The sequence below is a fragment of the Prunus persica genome, chromosome G8 (genome assembly GCF_000346465.2).
Source record: "Prunus persica cultivar Lovell chromosome G8, Prunus_persica_NCBIv2, whole genome shotgun sequence".
Taxonomy (NCBI): domain Eukaryota; kingdom Viridiplantae; phylum Streptophyta; class Magnoliopsida; order Rosales; family Rosaceae; genus Prunus; species Prunus persica.
In genome coordinates, this window is record NC_034016.1 from 21,117,663 (window position 1) to 21,135,000 (window position 17,338).

At 37.1% G+C, this 17,338-nt stretch overlaps 4 protein-coding genes across 5 annotated transcripts; 2 read left to right on the top strand and 2 right to left on the bottom strand.

The window, feature by feature from the left end:
- LOC18767678 (chloroplast stem-loop binding protein of 41 kDa a, chloroplastic) lies at positions 81–4,068 on the bottom strand. The gene is made up of 7 exons (XM_007199832.2): positions 4,058–4,068; positions 1,653–2,064; positions 1,396–1,517; positions 1,077–1,179; positions 859–997; positions 504–781; positions 81–394 (listed from the first exon to the last, which is right to left on the bottom strand). Exons 1-7 carry the CDS (start codon positions 4,063–4,065, stop codon positions 212–214), a joined length of 1,245 nt encoding a protein of 414 aa, XP_007199894.2. The 5' UTR covers positions 4,066–4,068; the 3' UTR covers positions 81–211.
- Positions 3,162–5,001, top strand: LOC18768216. The gene is made up of 5 exons (XM_007200530.2): positions 3,162–3,526; positions 3,636–3,758; positions 3,943–4,179; positions 4,281–4,445; positions 4,551–5,001. Exons 1-5 carry the CDS (start codon positions 3,302–3,304, stop codon positions 4,872–4,874), a joined length of 1,074 nt encoding a protein of 357 aa, XP_007200592.1. The 5' UTR covers positions 3,162–3,301; the 3' UTR covers positions 4,875–5,001.
- Positions 5,198–7,863, bottom strand: LOC18768599. 2 transcript variants are annotated; one of them, XM_007201309.2, is made up of 5 exons: positions 7,661–7,860; positions 6,217–6,609; positions 6,040–6,117; positions 5,897–5,968; positions 5,198–5,626 (listed from the first exon to the last, which is right to left on the bottom strand). In XM_007201309.2, the coding sequence occupies exons 1-5, from the start codon at positions 7,706–7,708 to the stop codon at positions 5,444–5,446; spliced, it is 774 nt and encodes a 257-aa protein (XP_007201371.1). In that variant the 5' UTR covers positions 7,709–7,860; the 3' UTR covers positions 5,198–5,443. The 2 variants fall into 2 exon arrangements, with proteins under 2 accessions (XP_007201371.1, XP_020425730.1); XM_020570141.1 differs by lacking the exon at positions 6,040–6,117 and having other exon boundaries at positions 7,661–7,863.
- Positions 10,415–16,199, top strand: LOC18767372 (probable transmembrane GTPase FZO-like, chloroplastic). Its single transcript, XM_007201153.2, has 11 exons — positions 10,415–11,031; positions 11,449–11,999; positions 12,117–12,185; positions 12,709–12,906; positions 13,205–13,336; positions 13,749–13,835; positions 13,984–14,421; positions 14,525–14,692; positions 14,964–15,188; positions 15,434–15,549; positions 15,719–16,199. Exons 1-11 carry the CDS (start codon positions 10,533–10,535, stop codon positions 15,999–16,001), a joined length of 2,766 nt encoding a protein of 921 aa, XP_007201215.1. The 5' UTR covers positions 10,415–10,532; the 3' UTR covers positions 16,002–16,199.

A 17,338-nucleotide genomic window follows, 5' to 3' on the forward strand; every position in this document is an offset into this window, starting at 1 on the left:
TCAATTTCTTTTGTCTAAAAATAAAATTTACAGAATCAAGATTAATTAAAGGTAGAGGCAGGTAATATAGGTCCGTCCACTTGATTTACATTGTTTCTTCATTTTTTATTAAGCATTCAAATTATTTAGTTAGTTGCTTCCCGGTGAAAGAAAATATCACATAGGATATGAGATACAAGAAACAAAAAATGAACTTTACAGGGCAAATTGATCACACTGCTACTGGAACTTTAAGAGACTCAATTATCTTGTCATCTAACTCAAATTTGATGGTTTTCTTGTCTCTCCCGATCTTTAAGTACTCTTCAAATCGCTCCTTCAAGTCTTCGGTGAGGTTCGTGGTAGATTTCCATCCTAGAACTTCCTTGGCAGCTCTTGGTTCTGCATAGAAGTGCTGCAAAGTAGGCGAAAAATTAACTCATTGCAACACAACAATGTCAAAAGTACAAAGAAACTGCATGATCAGTTATAAGTGCCCTGTTTGGATCAAGACAATTTGTTACCATGTTCCGGAATGGAAAAGCTTTCTTTGCATCAACTCCAGCAGCCTTTGGATCATAATGCACTATGTTAACAGGGCGTCCAGCAGCTTGAGCACAAAGTTTTGCCAATCCATCGAGGGTCACAGCACGATCACTTACACAGTTGAAAATGTTACTAGATGCAGCGTCGGGGTTCTCAACGGCTAGGGTCAGCATAGAGGACAAGTCCCTAACATGGGAGATGTTGGTAAGTTGCAATCCGGAACCAGGGATTGGAACTGGTCTGTCCCTCAAAATTCCTGCACAGAAAATATCATGAAACAACATAGTAATATATTATGAACTATCAGAAAAGTGCTTAATACTAACTACTTACGATCGAAGAACCACTCCTCGCAATCTTTGTTGTTGCCGGAACCTAACATGTATTGTGGGCGAAATATTGCCCAACTACCAAATATCTCTGCAATGTACTTCTCTACTGCAACATGACTAGCATCAGCTTTAACAACATCCTGCCATAATAAAGGTTTTAGTTCACCAATAAAGCAATGAGGTCTTAGTTGAATGCAAGATTAGAGACACAAAATATACCCCTTCAACATGAGGTGGCTCCTCAGTTGGCTTGTAAATTCCAGCACTGCTGATGTACAGGAATTGCTTCACACCAGAACTCTTGGCCCAATCTGCCACAGGCCTATGTGAAAATTACAAAGATTTGTTTAGTTTCCTATCAAGCCCCCAAATCAAAGCCAGAGCTCAATCTAAAAAGGGTTTGAGATTTATAAATTAAAAAAAGAATTGTAAGCAAAATGCAGAGAGAACAGAGTCACACCATATTTGAACATTTAGACAGCATAGCATAAAAGCTACCCCAATTGAAATTGAGTTTTAGAGAATCAAAACAACCGACCTCACAGTGTCCAAATCTTTGCCATTGTTTTCCAACACAACATCAAATGCTGTTCCTTCCAAAATCTTTCCAATATCCGCAGGTTCTCCCCACACTGTCTTCCCCCCAGCACTTACAATTTCCTAAGAGAAAAAGCATTCAAATCACCCAGAAGTTCCAACCATAAGTAGGAAAAATCCCACTTTGAAAATTCAATTAGAAAGAGATATAAACATGTGGAACAAATTTTGCAGTGAAAAAATGTGGAAAATATTAACTGAGAATCTGCTAAATGGGGGCTTCTTCATCTTGTCTGAGCTCTCTTCACCAACAGTCAATACGGTGACTTGATGGCCAGATCCCAGAAGCTCTTTTGCAAAGTAGAATCCAATCACTGCGTGCCCACCACCATTTGTATTCACTATCAGGACCTTTTTCTTCTCTCCAGCACTTGCCTTGATACTGAAGGAACAACGGTTGAAGCGCCTGGAAATTGCAGGGTATGCGACAGAAGAATGAGAAATAGAGAGAGAAGAGGAGAGAGTAGAGAAGTGGGAGGAGGAGGAGAGAGAGAGGCGTGGAAGATGAGAGAGAGAAGGTGGAACAAGGTTGGAGTGTGTAGACGAAAAGAGCACAGAGGATGATGATGAAGTAAGAGTGGCCATCGAGTACGAGCCTGTGACTGATTGTATGAGAACCAGCGATTCTTAGTACAAGATAAAGGGAAACCGAATATGAGTTTCTTTTTTTTTCTTTTTTTGGGGTTGGATTTTCCTTTTTTCCGCTCATTAAAGATTTAGTTATAAATATACATGTAACTAATGAAAAATGAAAAGGATAGTATAGGAATTTAAAAGTAAAAGCTTTTTATCCCAATGGTCCTTGTACTATGTCAAACTTGTTTTTTGGTCCCTAGACTTCAAAAGTGATCAATGTCATCTTCATCCTCTTGCCCCGTATATTGATCTAATGTGAAGACATTGTATGTTCGTTATACCTTTCATGACTCGTTTAGGAATAATCAATTATTGGGAGCCAATCTTGTTTAAATTAAAGATAATGTTGTCAAATTTGGGGTTGGAGGGGGGTCATGGAAGGGTGGGGAAAATTGGGACGAGGAGTGGCTGGGGCTTGGGTCGTCAGGGAAGGGGAGATCGAGGGGAGAGGGGAGTAATGGTGGGTAGGAGTAATTTGACAATATTATTAAATTTGTAACACAATTTTGGACGAATTTGGCATCGATGATGACATTAATGTGCAAGACAAGCAAATGATGATATCATTATTAATTTTAAAGTTTATTAACAATAAAAGACCAGAAGTAAAAAAGAATTCTAATGATCAAATAACTTCCAAAATGTAACTCTATAGTGGAAAATAAAAAGATAAAAGATGGTTAAGAAGACATGCAAAGATATATATGAGTTTAGAGCGTGTTAGGTTGATGATCTTAAAACTACAATTGTTCGATTTAAACAATTATCCACGATCTTTGTTTGATCTAAACAGACCATTCATGATCTCAATTCGATCTAAATAGATCATTCACAATAATTCATAATTTCACTCACCTTATAACATGTGTTGGTTTAGATTTTGTAATTTAAAGTGTAATATTAATGGTTGTATAGGTGTGAAATTTGAAAAGATGATAACACCTTATGGATGCAGCATTGTTAGTGTCCCACACAATAATTCCTCTCTCCTAACCTAAAAGGCCACCTCACTTTAGTCAAGATAGAAACAGGAGAAAGTAGTGGATCAGATCCACTTTGAGTTGAGATCAATAATAAATAAAATAATTGAAATAGATTTTATAACGTTGGCTTTCGGCGCATCTATATATAGAGTATTAAATCAAGCCCACTATCACAAGCTCCTCCAAAATCCCAAAAAATAGCCGTTGCTTCTTCCTCTGTTCTCTCGAATGGCAGCTTCGGTGGATACACCATCACCTACCCACCTGAACCACAAGGCTACAAGCTTATTCATGGCTTCTTCTTCTTCTTCTCCTCTGTTCAGTCCCTCCTCAGATAAGCGCTTTTGGAGCTCTCTCCGCAGCCGGATCGACACTCTTCTCGACGATCCCAGCTCCAAAATCCCAACTGCCCAAAACCCACCAAATGCTGATCCCTCTCTACCAGTTCAAATGGTGAGTGTCTCCTTTTACTTTTTGTTCTTGATTTCACTGTAAATTTTGCTTCTGGCCCAAAATGGGTTTTCTGTTTTGTTGTTAATTTAATTTCTTTTTATGGGTAAAGAATGTTGGAGGATTGAAGCGTGCAATAGCAACGAAAGAAGACTCGTTGCTTTTGATGAGAGGCTTTGACTCCATAGCTCACACTTTGTCGCAGCTGTCCAACACTTTAGAGACTGCTCTTCAGGTAAAAGTTCTATCCTTCCTGCAGACACCTGAAAATTTGAATTTGTTGTAAATTTGTTCACAGTAAAAAGTGTATGCAAGATCTGAGTTTTGAAATTTGCTTTTCATTGCCTGAACTGTAGAAGTTGGTCAAAATAAGATGTGGTTTGAACTTATAGGACTTTCTTTGTGTGCCGTGTTTATAGGGAGCCAACGATCTAGCTAAGCCACCCACATTAACTGAGATATTCCATGGCCACCTCAACAAATCTGAGAGTAAAGAGAAGGAGGAGGACTCAGAAGACCAGAAGAATGCAGAAGATCCCCATGTAGGACTGAAAAGGAAGTTTGACAACAGCCATTGCTCAGAGGATCAAGGAGACGACTCAAAAAAGGAAAATGAGCAAGACCCCAAAGATGGGAAGCTGAAGAAAGCTAAAAATGTAGGTTTCTCTTCTTTTGGTTCAGTGTGAAAATCTTTGATGGGACCTTCTTAGCTGCCTACTTTGAGTTGATTGCTAATTGTGTGCTGATCTCTCCACAGCTTGCAATTTCTATGGCAACCAAAGCAACTTCGTTTGCCAGAGAACTGAAGTCGATAAGGTCAGATTTATGCTTTATGCAAGAGCGCTGTGCTCTGTTGGAGGAGGAGAACAGGAGGCTCCGAGATGGATTGGAAAAAGGGTTGAGGCCTGAGGAAGATGATCTGGTGAGACTCGTGTGTTTCGATAGTTCCCAATGGATATTTTCTGATATGAGATAACATTTGCACAACATTAATCAATCTCTTGTGGAATATTTGATGTTGATATAGGTGAGGCTTCAATTGGAGGCACTGCTAGCTGAGAAATCAAGATTAGCAAATGAAAATGCAAATCTGGTTAGGGAAAACCAATGCCTCAATCAACTTGTGGAGTACCACCAGCTAACCTCCCATGACCTCTCTGCGTCATATGAACAAGTTATACAAGGGTTGTGCTTAGACTTCTCGTCTCCACCACGACCGATAGCAGAAGAGGCAAACGAAGAAGATGGTGAAGATGATGGTGATAATGAAGTTTCTCAAACACCCCAAACCAATCTTTTTGGATTCTCTGCACCTCTTGATGATGATGTGTGTTCTCGCGAAGATCAGTAGAATGGTTTTACAATTTGTTTCTTTCTGATTTGGAATTAACGTTTACTGATGTAAATTTTGATGCCAAAGTATTACTGTTAAAGTAAGTTACTACTACTCAGCAACAAATATGGATATAGCAATCTCACTTCATGGAGCACAAAACAAGGGTCGATGAGCCTAAACCCAGAAAAGGCAGCTTACCATACCTAAACCAGCTCGCAGAAAAGATTGACGGAAAAACCTAGATCTTTAGGGAAGGAATATTATACATCTTAACAGTTATAATCAAATCATAAACTTCAATCACACAGTACTACTAATCATAGAATAAGCTTGAGAACGTTAGATTAACTTCTAATTCTTCATAACAAACCAATGTCATACTTCAAAGTTCAACAACCAAACAGATATCATATGAACAATCGAGTATTGAGTGCTTAAATCATCAGTAACATGCCCTTCAATGTTCTAACAAAATAAAGCTAGTTCCCAAACTAACAAGTTCCTTTTCTTTCTTTTTTTTCACAAAAGACTTGCTAAGCCAATCATATCAACCATTGTCCTCAGTTCCTTTCATTGCTTTAGGGCTATTTCTTTCTCTTAGCTATAGACTTGCGATCTTGAACTTCCTGGGGAGAAAGAGCATCATCACCTATTGCTTGAGATGAGACATTTACAACTCTTTCAGTAGCTTTTGATAAAGCTGAGACCAAAATCACATCCTTCATTTTATCCATCACTCCAGAAAATGCACAAGTCCCTTTCTCATACTACAACCAACCAAAGAAAAAATGACAATCAAGAATCAAGCATTGGTCCACGTCATTTACAACTCTTACATGCAAAACAATCCTTTCCCTTTTAAATCTTTGAATTATAAACTGCAATTTGTTAATTACAGCCTATGATTTATACTTTAGATATTATTAGAAGTAACAAAACCCACAATGACCCAAAAGAAAGATGCACAAACCATAAAGTGGACAAATTACACAAATCCTAATTGATATGGAAATTCAAGGTAGCATAAATTTTCTTACCCCTTCAAGTTTGCCAAGAGCTACTTCCAACTTCAAAGAAAGCTCATGGTTTTCATTTTTCAAAGCCTCAATCTGCATATGTAAAGAAATGTTATAGCCCTTGAAAAGAAGATAGATAGTTCTTCATGATAAATGAAAATAACCTTCATTTGGGAGTTTATATACAAGCTTTTGCATCCTATCTCTGGAGATTTAGAAAAGACGGGGCTTCTCTTCTTTGCCTGATTACACATCCCCAATAAATTGTTTGAATAAGCAACACAAATTAATATATGCAAGTAAACATCAAACTCTTATAATCCCCAGAGCAAGATGAATACCTTTGAGTTCTGTGTTTCCACTAATTGTATAAGATAATCAATTTTTTCTTCCATGTTTTTCTCACCCAAGGTTGGTTGTTCCTCCAAAAGAGGTTGCCCCTCTTCCATCTCACTATCACTAATGTTTTCAATCACGGGATCAATGTTCTGGTTTTGAACAGGCATATCACAGTTTCGAATGCGTAATGATCGCCTAACAACAGAATTGAGCTGCTTCGGTCTCTTTTTTGAACGAGAGGATTTAGTGGATTTTTCTTGCATCATATGCATTGAGTTAGTTTTCTCCAGCAGAGGGCTTGCGTTTTCATGTTGCTGGTCCATTTGCTCTGAAGAAGGATTTGGCCCCTCAGGCTGTGGTTCCTCAGTTTCAGATAATGGTTGTGTGGCTTTAGGCTTTGATTTGAAGACCATAATAATTTATTAGTAAAATTAACCATAATTAAACAATTCAATTTAGTATGTGCAGATTATAATAGTAATAATAATAAAAGACACTATCATTGACGAAGGTAACAAACTTGCTAATAAAAGAGAACCAAAATATCAGTAATCTAATCTGCAACTACCAATGCATTGAAGAACCAGACATGGACAAGCTTCTTCATGTATTTACCTAAAGATAATTTGATCTTTGCATTTACAAAAACATAGGAAATTACTAGAAAGCTAAAGAATATGAAGAAGGGCCCTCTGTAAAACATTTTATTTTTCAAAAAATAATACACATAATTTCTGTAAAGCATTCTTTTATTTATGTTTTACCCAACAAATTAAAGCAAGAACTTCTATTAAAATGTCAAGTTCCTCACCAAGCAAAGCATAGACATGAATACTCCAAACAAAATAAGACTATTAGCATTCCTCATTTAGCCTCTCTGCCATTCCAAACTGAATATAGCATAATCTCTATACTCTCAAAATGTGGAGTGCAAGAAGATGAAGAGTAGTGTCAAAAGATCCAGCTAAAATACATAACATTTTATAATCAAAACAAGGATGCCTCAAATACATAAATCAACTTGTTTGTAATTCAGAGAAACGCATCTCTGTCTTTAATACATACAAAACCCTAAATCCACCACCTTCCCAAAAAATAAATAATAATAAAAACCATTAACCCTAAAAAGTAATATCATAACAAAACAAGTACAGGACAAATAAATCAACATCTCCCAAAAGGGAACAAAGACTCTACGAGTAAACACAATAAACAAACAGAAAAGAAAAAACCTTTTAACCATGAAAGGAAAAACAAAGAAATAGAAAAATAAAAATGAGAAGAAACGCATGGTGCAGCAATACAACCAACCAATAAAGCAACATATGTTAAATTGTACAATGGGTTTAGAAAAAACAAAAGAAGAAGAAAAAAGCTTCAGCCTTTGTTGAAAAGAAATAAAATGATGGTTAAGCAAAACAAAGATGAAAGTTAAGAGAAGTTCACCGTATGAACCGTTCCGTCCTTCCTTGAAGCATTTGGTCTCCTACCCATCTCTCTCTGTAACTCTCAAATACACAGAGCTTACTCTTGTGTCTGTTCTGTTCTAGTGTGATCAAAAGAGGAAGCGTCTTTTACTCTCTGCGAGCTGCTCCCATTGAATACGCCTTTGGAAACGTGCAAGAACCAAAGGGTAATTTCCTTCGTAATGTTCGAGGCTTCATCAATCTTCACCGTTCAATTTGTTGCCTATTTTGAATCGCTCAATTATGGCCCTCTGTTTTCTCACCGTACCATTTAGCGCCCTTTTACCCTTTCACCATCTTCAACTTAAATGGGGCTAAATTTAAAATTTTCCCCTTTAAAATTCAACTATTCACAGACACACATACTTTGAACAAAAAAATGTGTATTTATATACTTTAGGATGATTTTGTGGTTAAATTAGTTAATTAAGATTTTGGTCGTTGAATTGTTTTATAAGGTTATATTTAATCAGAAAAAATCATGGCCATTTGATGGGAGGTAAATGTTTAAGTTCTGATTTAAGAAAAAAACAAACAAACAAGCAACATGTGGCTCCTCATGGATCAATACAACGGCTAATCTTTAGGGCAAGTGCAGCACAGCCCATCTGCTAGGGCCAGGGCCCCCTCTCCCTTCTAGCGCGCAACAAACAGCTCGGGTAAGCTCTGGGTCCCATCAGCCCGGGCAAGCCCATAGACAGATCTTGCTTAGGCTTCAGCCCGAAGGCGCTGAAGTTAGCGCTGAAGTCAACGTGCCAACAGTAAAAAAAATTTTTGATTTCGCTCGCTGACATCACCGCTGACAGGCCCCAATGGGAATATGCCACATGGCGCTTCCTGGACGCTCCGATGCAATTTTTTCCAGAAATTCGACGTTTTTTTTTTAAAATACCAAAAAAATTCTGAATTTTTTTTCATATAAATACCTAACAATTTTATTCACTTTCCACACCAAATTTCTTACTACAAAATTTCATTTGTGCAAAAATACAAATGGCCTCTTCCATAGAAGCCGGAGGGTCGTGGACAAATATTCGAAGAGGTCAAAATATTGGCAATGAGGTAAAAAAAAAAGGTTTATTTTCGTTTTATTCAATTTAATGTCTTTATATATATATATATATATATTTCTTGCATTTCCAATTTTATTTTTTTGATAGATTAATTAAGGCAAAACAAAAAAGAGGAAAACCATTACACATGGATCCTTAAGTGAATAATGCCCGCAGTCAATTCCAGTGGTGCGTTCTATGTCTGAAATAATGGCACTATTACGTCATCCGAAGGAAAATACTCCCCCACATTATGATCCGGTGGAACCGCCTCTACCAATGATTGAGTTGTTCTTGTACTCCATTGTGTTGGACTATGAGGACCGGGAATATTTCAATTGTATGATGAGTGAGATATGGATTTTATAATAAATATGGACACGTGGCAACCAAAAATTTTATCCGAATATTTAATTTGAAAATTTTATCTGAAAAATGTTATCTGAAATTTTAATTGAGAATTTTATAATAAATAGTGACATGTGACAACCGAAAATATTATCTAAAAAGCTTATCAAAATTAATGGTTTAAGTATTAAAAAATAGAAAATAAAGTAAAATGAATAGTATTTGCCCTTGCCCTTGCCCTTGCCCTTTGGAGTGGAACCAAAAAAAACAAGGCTGACACTATTTATGTGAATAGTATATGTCCTTACCTTGCCTTTACCTTGTCCTTGCCCTTTTGGGTGGAGGTGCTCTTAGCATTAGCACATGGGCTGTATTTTAGCATCAACACGTTGGGGTCCACGAAAATTTAGGTTCGACCCAAAAGTTGGGTGGAATTCTGTTGGAATTAGTGCCTGGGCGGAAAATATGACTGGACCTATGCCTTGGAGAAGAAATTTGGGACTAAAACCCAAAATTTAACATTTGGCCCTCTCAATTGGAGTTGGCCTTACCATTTCCATAGTGGCAAAAATTGAGAGGAACTTTTATATCATTTGAATGGCATCTTGGGCCGTTTATTCTTCTTATGGATCCACAAAGTGGCCCATCACTAATAACAACGCGTTTATAACCTTTGGTTCCGTAGCTAAGTGATTCATAACACTTACTCTTGCATTCTAGGTCCCTAGTTCGATTCACCCTTCCTAGATATCACTTGTATCCACAAAACAAAACAAAAAAGTGAAACCCCTAAAACCATTTCTCACACCCATCTCTCTTGACAAACCCAACATTTAATTTTTCATCAATCCCCCAAAACCCACATCAAATTCACTAACCAGAACCCTCAAATCAAATAAAGGGGTCGACTTGAATACTCCAAACAAAATACTAACCAAAAAAATACTCCAAACAAAATAATACCACTAGCACCTAGAGCCTAATCCAAACTGAATATAGCATCATTCTTTATGTCCTTAATAATTGAGAGCTGGTTTTCTCACTCTTTTTCTGTCTACTTACACTTCTTTTTATTATAATAAAAAATATTAAAAAAATAAAAAAGAGTGAGAAAATCAAAACCCCATTAATTTTGTTAATTAGTAAGGTTATCCACGAATCGGCCTCGTGATCGTTTGTCTTATCCGTAAATAATTGCCCATTGGTCCTTTTGCAGTTGAGGACAAGTACACTGGATATGGGTAACCGTGGCCCGACCCGTTTTATCCTCTTTTGGGGCCCACAAGGTGGCCCATCACCAATAGCGTCCGCTTTCATTTCATGAACCACTTGTGTGGGAACGATACGATGATAAGATAAAAATCATCGTCCTCTTCTTCATCTTTTTCGTCAATCCGTACACTCTGTTTTTCTCTGTCTGAAGAGTGAAGGCTCTTAAACCCAAGCTTTCCCATGGTATCTCTCCTTTCCTTCCACACTTCCGCAACGCAGCCTCTCTTATTGACCCCAAGCTCAACCCCATTTCTCCACACCCACCTCTCTCGCATCAAATCCCAGCCTTCACGACGAACCCGATTTCTCATTTCATCAATCTCCCAAAACTCAAACCAATTCACCAACCAAAACCCTCAAACCCCACCAAAGAAGCCTCCGAGAACCCAGTTCCCTGGTGGGTTCAAGCGTCCAGAGATCAAGGTTCCCAATATTGTGCTGCAGCTGGACCCTGATGATGTATTGGTCGGTGACGATGCTTTGGATTTGATCGACAAGGCGGTGTCGAAATGGGTTGGGATTCTGGTGCTGAATGGTCGTGAAGCAAGTGGTGGCAGACTCTATGAGGCCGCCTGTAAGTTGAAGTCGGTGGTCAGAGACCGCGCCTACTTGTTGATCTCCGAGCGTGTTGATATCGCCGCCGCAGCTAATGCTAGTGGGGTTCTTCTCTCTGATCAAGGTAAATCTTCATTCTTCAACTCATTTTACTACTTGGGTTGTGAAAATTTTGATATATATACACGTATTTGATTAATCAAGTGAATGAAGCTGCCTCGGTAGAAGCTACTATTGTGAGTGTGACTTAATCAAACAGCTGGAACAATCAGTTGCTGTATAGTATGCAACTTCTTATGTGGCAGCTTTCCTCTTTGTTTGTATTCATCTTTGATACTTTTAAGATTATAATTTGCTGACTCATTGTGTTTTTATATTCCCGCTTAGCTAATTTTAACCTTTATGAGCTATACAACCTAAGTGGATCATATTGAAACAAGAATAATCTGATTCATTTTAGTATTTTTTTTTTAGTTTCATTACATTTGTTATTGAAAATCCCATGACTAGGTCAGTGATGTGTTTATTTCTTATTACATAGGTCTTCCTACCATTGTTGCAAGAGGCACAATGATGGCTTCCAAATCTGAATCAGTCATCCTTCCTTTGGTGGCCAGAAATGTTCAAGACATAGATGGTGCCATAAGTGCCTCCAGTTCTGAAGGAGCTGATTTTCTTATATATGGTATTGGTGGACAGGAAGAAGTTCATGTGGCACTGAATCCACTATTTAAAAATGTGAAGATACCGATATTCGTCATGTTCCCTTCATATGATTCTTTATATTCGGAGGTGCCAACATTACTCAAATCTGGCGCTAGCGGGTTAGTTACATCTTTGAAAGATTTCAGGCTGCTTAATGATGAGGCTTTGAGCGAATTGTTTGACATCATCTACATGAAAAATGGTAAAACACAGGATGAAGTTGAAAGCTTCGATAATCTCACAGTTTTGAATGTGCTTAATGGTCTCAACGACGATAAAAATGTTGCTGGATTTCTTAAATTGGAGGATAGAGAAAAGCAGTTCATAGAAACAGAGAGATCAGTGTTGCTGAAAGCAATAAATGTCATCCAGAAAGCTGCTCCACTGGTGATCATTTAATTAAATTTTTTGGTAGTTGAAGTTAATCTTGAGATAATCCTAGTTTCATTACTCGTTATTTGTATACTTTATGATGGATAGTGACGTATTGATTTTGGATGACAGATGGAGGAGGTTTCACTTCTCATTGATGCAGTTTCTCAAATTGATGAGCCATTTTTACTGGTTATAGTGGTAATTGTGTGCTGAACTTCAACAAATTGTGGTTCCAGGGGTATACATTGGTATTAGCTCTATATTTCATGTAAATCCTTTTTCTTTTCTTGATAGAGTTTAGAATTAAGGGGGCCTTTGATAATATTTATGCAAACCTTACATAAGAAATACTTTATAAAACTGTTCCATGATACCTAAATTTATAGGTCATTAATGTTTTCAAATAAAGACCCGACAAGCAGCTTGGTTCTATTCTATCTGCCTAGGACAATATGTTTGATGAAATGATTTGTTATTGCATCTTGTCCTTTGGAAACTGCAACCTATCCTTTTTGAGCCTTTGTTTAGATTTATGCTTCCAAACTTACTGTTTAGAAGGTGTGTGACTATCCTTTAATTGGTTATTTATCATGTTTGAGGTGGAAGAATCATGATGAGAATTTTGTGTTATTTTTCCGAAATTGGCTTTATTTTATATCATGAGTTCTGTCGGAATGTTTCTGGTGATCTCCTATGACTTTACCTCTCCTTTTGTCAACAGGGTGAGTTTAACTCGGGTAAGTCAACTGTTATTAATGCACTTCTCGGAAGTAGATATCTTAAAGAGGGGGTTGTTCCTACGACTAATGAGATCACGTTCTTACGCTATTCTGAGATGGATTCTGGTGAGGAACAACGTTGTGAAAGGCATCCAGATGGTCAATATATATGCTACCTTCCTGCTCCAATTCTTAAAGAAGTGAGTGGATTTAATGCTGTGCTAATCAAACTATTTATTCAGTTCAACAATAGTGCAATCCCTTATTTATAGATTCTGGTTACTCTGCACTTTATTGAAATGATTCTCATATGTATTATAAGTAGCCACACAGACACATGCTGGCTGATGCACAAGATAAAAATGTGTGTACTGCAGGCAGAACAAAATTAATTGTACATCTTGCTTCGTCTTTCATGTTCCTAGAACTAGATTAATGCTAGTTTATGATAAAAACTGCATTATCTGATGCACATGTTTTCTTTTAAATTGAAAGCAGATGCACGTTGTTGATACACCTGGAACTAATGTGATTCTCCAAAGGCAGCAACGCCTTACTGAGGAATTTGTGCCCCGTGCCGATTTGCTTCTTTTTGTTATCTCTGCTGACCGCCCATTAACTGAAAGTGAGGTATGATTCACTGGTTCATCATGGGCTACATGCATCTCATTCTTTTGTCCAGGCTTCTACCTTTTTTCAAATAAAATACTTATTTATCCAGAAAAGTAGGATGTAATTTAAGATGTACATCTTGAAAACTTTCATTCGTTGTTATCTGAGTATGGAATCAATAACAAGGTTCATGAAATGATTCTATGTCAAACTCGAAGGTTGATCTGTTTGTATTAGTAGATACCTGTCCGAGGCGGCAAATATCTGTATGCTTAGGAAGGCATTGTTGTAGATCTTAAAGTCTTTTAGCTGATTTTGGCATTGATTTATGACAACATGTGAGGAAGCCCTTAATATGCTATGCTTGTGGAATAGTTGTACCTATTCCTCATTATCACTAAAGCTGATTTCAGTACCACTTGTTCTCCAGGTTGCTTTTCTTCGTTATACTCAGCAGTGGAAGAAGAAAGTTGTGTTTGTCCTGAACAAATCTGATATCTACCAGAATGCTCATGAGGTTCTGTTTTGCATTTACTCATATAAATTGTTGATATTACTTTTGGCAATCCTCTTTCAATAAAATCAGTTAATATGGTGCTTCCATCTATTTGAGCTTCTCCAGTGTTCTTCCTGTTATGTTTATCCAATGTCATTATTTGGTGCAGCTTGAGGAAGCTATGTCATTCATCAAGGAGAATACACAGAAATTGCTGAATACTGAAAATGTGACATTATTTCCTGTCTCTGCGAGATCTGCTCTTGAAGCAAAACTTTCAGCTTCTGCTTTGGGGAAAGATTATGCAAAACTATTAGGATCTGATTCACAGTGGAAAACCAGTAGCTTCTATGAACTTGAGAATTTCCTGTATAGTTTTTTAGATGGGTCAACAAGTACCGGAATGGAAAGAATGAAACTCAAACTGGAAACACCGATTGCAATTGCAGAAAAACTACTTTCTGCCTGTGAAACTCTTGTTACACAGGACTGCCGATATGCCAAGCAGGACTTGGCCTCGATAAATGATATAGTTGGGAGTATAAAGAACTATGCAGTGAAGATGGAAAATGAAAGCATTGCTTGGAGAAGAAGAATTCTGTCTGTGGTATGTTTTGCAGAAACTTATGCCCTTGTATAATCCAATGGCAAATTGATGGAATAGTTTCATAAACTTAGTTAACGAGTTGTGTCTGCACATGCAATTGCAGATTGATACCACAAAATCACGTGTGGTGGAGCTCATAGAAGCTACTCTGCAATTATCAAATCTTGATCTTGTTGCTTATTATGTTTTCAAAGGGGAAAAATCTGCCTCTATTCCAGCAACCTCAAGGGTTCAAAATGACATTATGGGTCCTGCATTTTCCGATGTGCAAGTAAGTTGATAGCCATAACTTTGTTCCATTAACTTTTTCCCCTATTGCTTTGGCAAGCCTTGAAATTTAATTTTGGATCATGCAAGGATTGTGCCTGTATGAATATGCCTAAGATAACAATTTGCATCTTTTCTGGATTTCATCATCGGAATCTAAAGATTTGGTTTTCTCTTCTTGTGTGTTCTTGCATTATCTTTGTCACCATGGTTGATTGTTTTCTGTGGACTTTGATTCTTTTTTAACCATTTAATGTCCATGTCTTGTTATATAGAAACTACTTGGAGAATATGCGATATGGTTGCAATCAGACAATGCTCGTGAAGGAAGGATGTATGCAGAAACGTTCGAAAAACGTTGGTCTTCATTTGTCTATCCACACAGGCAGGTGCATTTGGAGACGTCACTGGAAAAAGTAAATGAACTCAGCTTGAAAGTGATAGAGGGCTTCAGTACCAATGCTGCTTCCAAATTGTTTGAGCAAGAAATACGTGAAGTGGTAAGTTCAGTATTATTCAGGATATGGATTAGGATTTGGTGTTCTTGATGAAGAACTAGTTATGATTAAAAAGTTTGGGATACTGATGTGGTGTTTTGAGGTTGAGATATGCTATTTATTTTACTTTTCCTTTAAAAAAAAAACAATGAAGAGATTGGATATGATTATGGCTTGTGACAAGGTGCTCCATATATATTATTGTATAAAATATCTTATTAATTCAATCTGATTCGCTTCAATTCCAGTCTCTGGCGACTTTTGGTGGACTAGGAGCAGCTGGTTTATCAGCTTCACTTCTGACATCTGTACTGCCGACCACTTTAGAAGATCTTCTTGCTCTTGGTCTTTGCTCAGCTGGCGGGTAATGTGTCTTCTTGAACTCTTCCTGTTTGTCTTCAATTCTTTACTTGGTAATTCTCTTTTATTCTTGAGGCATGCCAAAGTTTTGCGTAAACATGGTGGAAATCCTCTGCTTTATGATTAAGAAACACTCAAATCGTATGTTTTTATTTGTTTCTTCTCTGATTTAGGTTACTAGCGGTATCAAAATTTCCTGCTCGTCGGCAAGAGATGATAGATAAGGTGAAGAGGACGGCAGATGTGTTGGCACGTGAAGTTGAAGAGGCCATGCAGAAAGATCTTTCAGAAGCTATTGGGAATATGGAAAGCTTCGTGAAAAATATTAGCCAGCCTTACCAAGATACAGCACAGCAGAGACTAGAGAAACTCCTAGAGCTTCAAGATGAAATATCCAATGTTGATAAACAACTTCAAACGCTACGAATTGAAATCCAAAATCTACACGTGTCATGATCCCAGCTTGAGTTTAGCCTTCATTCCCTGCATTTCACCTTGTAATGGATGCATCGTTATATATTTACAATTTTTCCCCTTCTTTTTTTTTCTTTTTATATTTATTCTCCTCCCCCTTGTTGGGGTAAGTGTAATATATTGTAATGCATCAATAAGAAGAATTACTTGGAAGTTGAAAGGGAAAAGCATGTTCGAAAATTTCAAGCTCCGGTGACATGAGGTAGAACAGTAGTAACTGAAGGAAGAACAATTACCTTTGTTTTCTCTTTTTACAGTGACTCAAATCGAAATTTGGTGTTAGGGGTGGGCTCATTGTCATGGCCAACTAGCCTTAACCCGCATTATAGTTTATAATTAAAACAAACAAGAATGATCAGACCCAAAAAAAAAAAAAAAGACGAATTGATTCCTGCTCTGACAATTTCTTAATGTGGTGTGTTGATGGAGAATGGACCTTTTGAAACTTAATTTCCTCTTTCGTTGGTGGTTAATATCATTCAACTCTTGATGAAAAGAAAATTCCTAGCACTAACAAAATTCCTTATTAATGCCAATTAAGATCGAAGGACCACAATCAAACATTTGGAAAGCCAATCTTGATGCTTTCAATGATCATATCTACGTACCGTCCATAAAGTGTTTTTATAGTTTATTTATGCCTGCAAAAATTAAGCACAACGAGTAGGAGGCAGCCATTTTATTATCCTAGGGACATGTCACATGTCGTATGATTCAACTGCCAAGTGAAACAAACATGCATGTTTAAATTAATGGAAGAAAAAGTTGTCACTAACATGACATGGTCAAAAGTTGTCAAGGAGTGCGCTTTGTTAACATGTTTGTGCAAACCATGAATTTGATTCCACCATTTTTCTTGGGAAAGATCATAAAGTTGAAGTTGACAATCCATATATTAATTAGGGTTTTCAGAAGAAAAGGTGATCATAAATTAATTAAATTTAGCAAGAGCCAGCCTGCAAGATGAAACAAAGAGACCGTTTCATTGGTTTGCAAAGTTACTCTTTTTCTCTTTTCTTCTTCGTTGGCTAATGGAGATTCTAAAACAAAAGTATTTTGTTTAAAAAGCAAAGTCTATGGCTAGGGCTCGAATTGTACAAGAAGTAAATATTCTTGTCAGCCAGCCTTATGCTAACCAAAGGTGGAACCAGAAATTTTTCAACAAGTGGACTAGCTAAAGTGTTGGGTAAAATCCAATGAACGTTTTATTTTGTACTTAAAGTTTTTATAGCATTTATATAAATAAAAGTATATATTAAATCATATAACACACTTACCATAGTTTCATTCACTCTGTGTCCAAAAAAAAAAAATGTAAT

Bases quoted from the DNA above. Each gene is read 5' to 3' on its own strand.
- LOC18768216 (XM_007200530.2), top strand. From the start codon at position 3,302: ATGGCAGCTTCGGTGGATACACCATCACCTACCCACCTGAACCACAAG. The intron at 3,527-3,635 runs GTGAGTGTCTCC...TTATGGGTAAAG, and splicing joins CCTCTCTACCAGTTCAAATG to AATGTTGGAGGATTGAAGCG. The intron at 4,180-4,280 runs GTAGGTTTCTCT...ATCTCTCCACAG, and splicing joins AGCTGAAGAAAGCTAAAAAT to CTTGCAATTTCTATGGCAAC.
- LOC18767678 (XM_007199832.2), bottom strand. The intron at 1,518-1,652 runs GTTAATATTTTC...TTTTTCTCTTAG, and splicing joins CCCCATTTAGCAGATTCTCA to GAAATTGTAAGTGCTGGGGG. The intron at 782-858 runs GTAAGTAGTTAG...TTTTCTGTGCAG, and splicing joins CGAGGAGTGGTTCTTCGATC to GAATTTTGAGGGACAGACCA.
- LOC18768599 (XM_007201309.2), bottom strand. From the start codon at position 7,708: ATGGGTAGGAGACCAAATGCTTCAAGGAAGGACGGAACGGTTCATACG. The intron at 5,969-6,039 runs GTTATTTTCATT...TTACATATGCAG, and splicing joins ATATAAACTCCCAAATGAAG to ATTGAGGCTTTGAAAAATGA. The intron at 5,627-5,896 runs GTAAGAAAATTT...GGTTGGTTGTAG, and splicing joins CTCTTGGCAAACTTGAAGGG to TATGAGAAAGGGACTTGTGC.
- LOC18767372 (XM_007201153.2), top strand. From the start codon at position 10,533: ATGGTATCTCTCCTTTCCTTCCACACTTCCGCAACGCAGCCTCTCTTA. The intron at 13,337-13,748 runs GTATGATTCACT...CTTGTTCTCCAG, and splicing joins GCCCATTAACTGAAAGTGAG to GTTGCTTTTCTTCGTTATAC. The intron at 14,693-14,963 runs GTAAGTTGATAG...CTTGTTATATAG, and splicing joins CTGCATTTTCCGATGTGCAA to AAACTACTTGGAGAATATGC.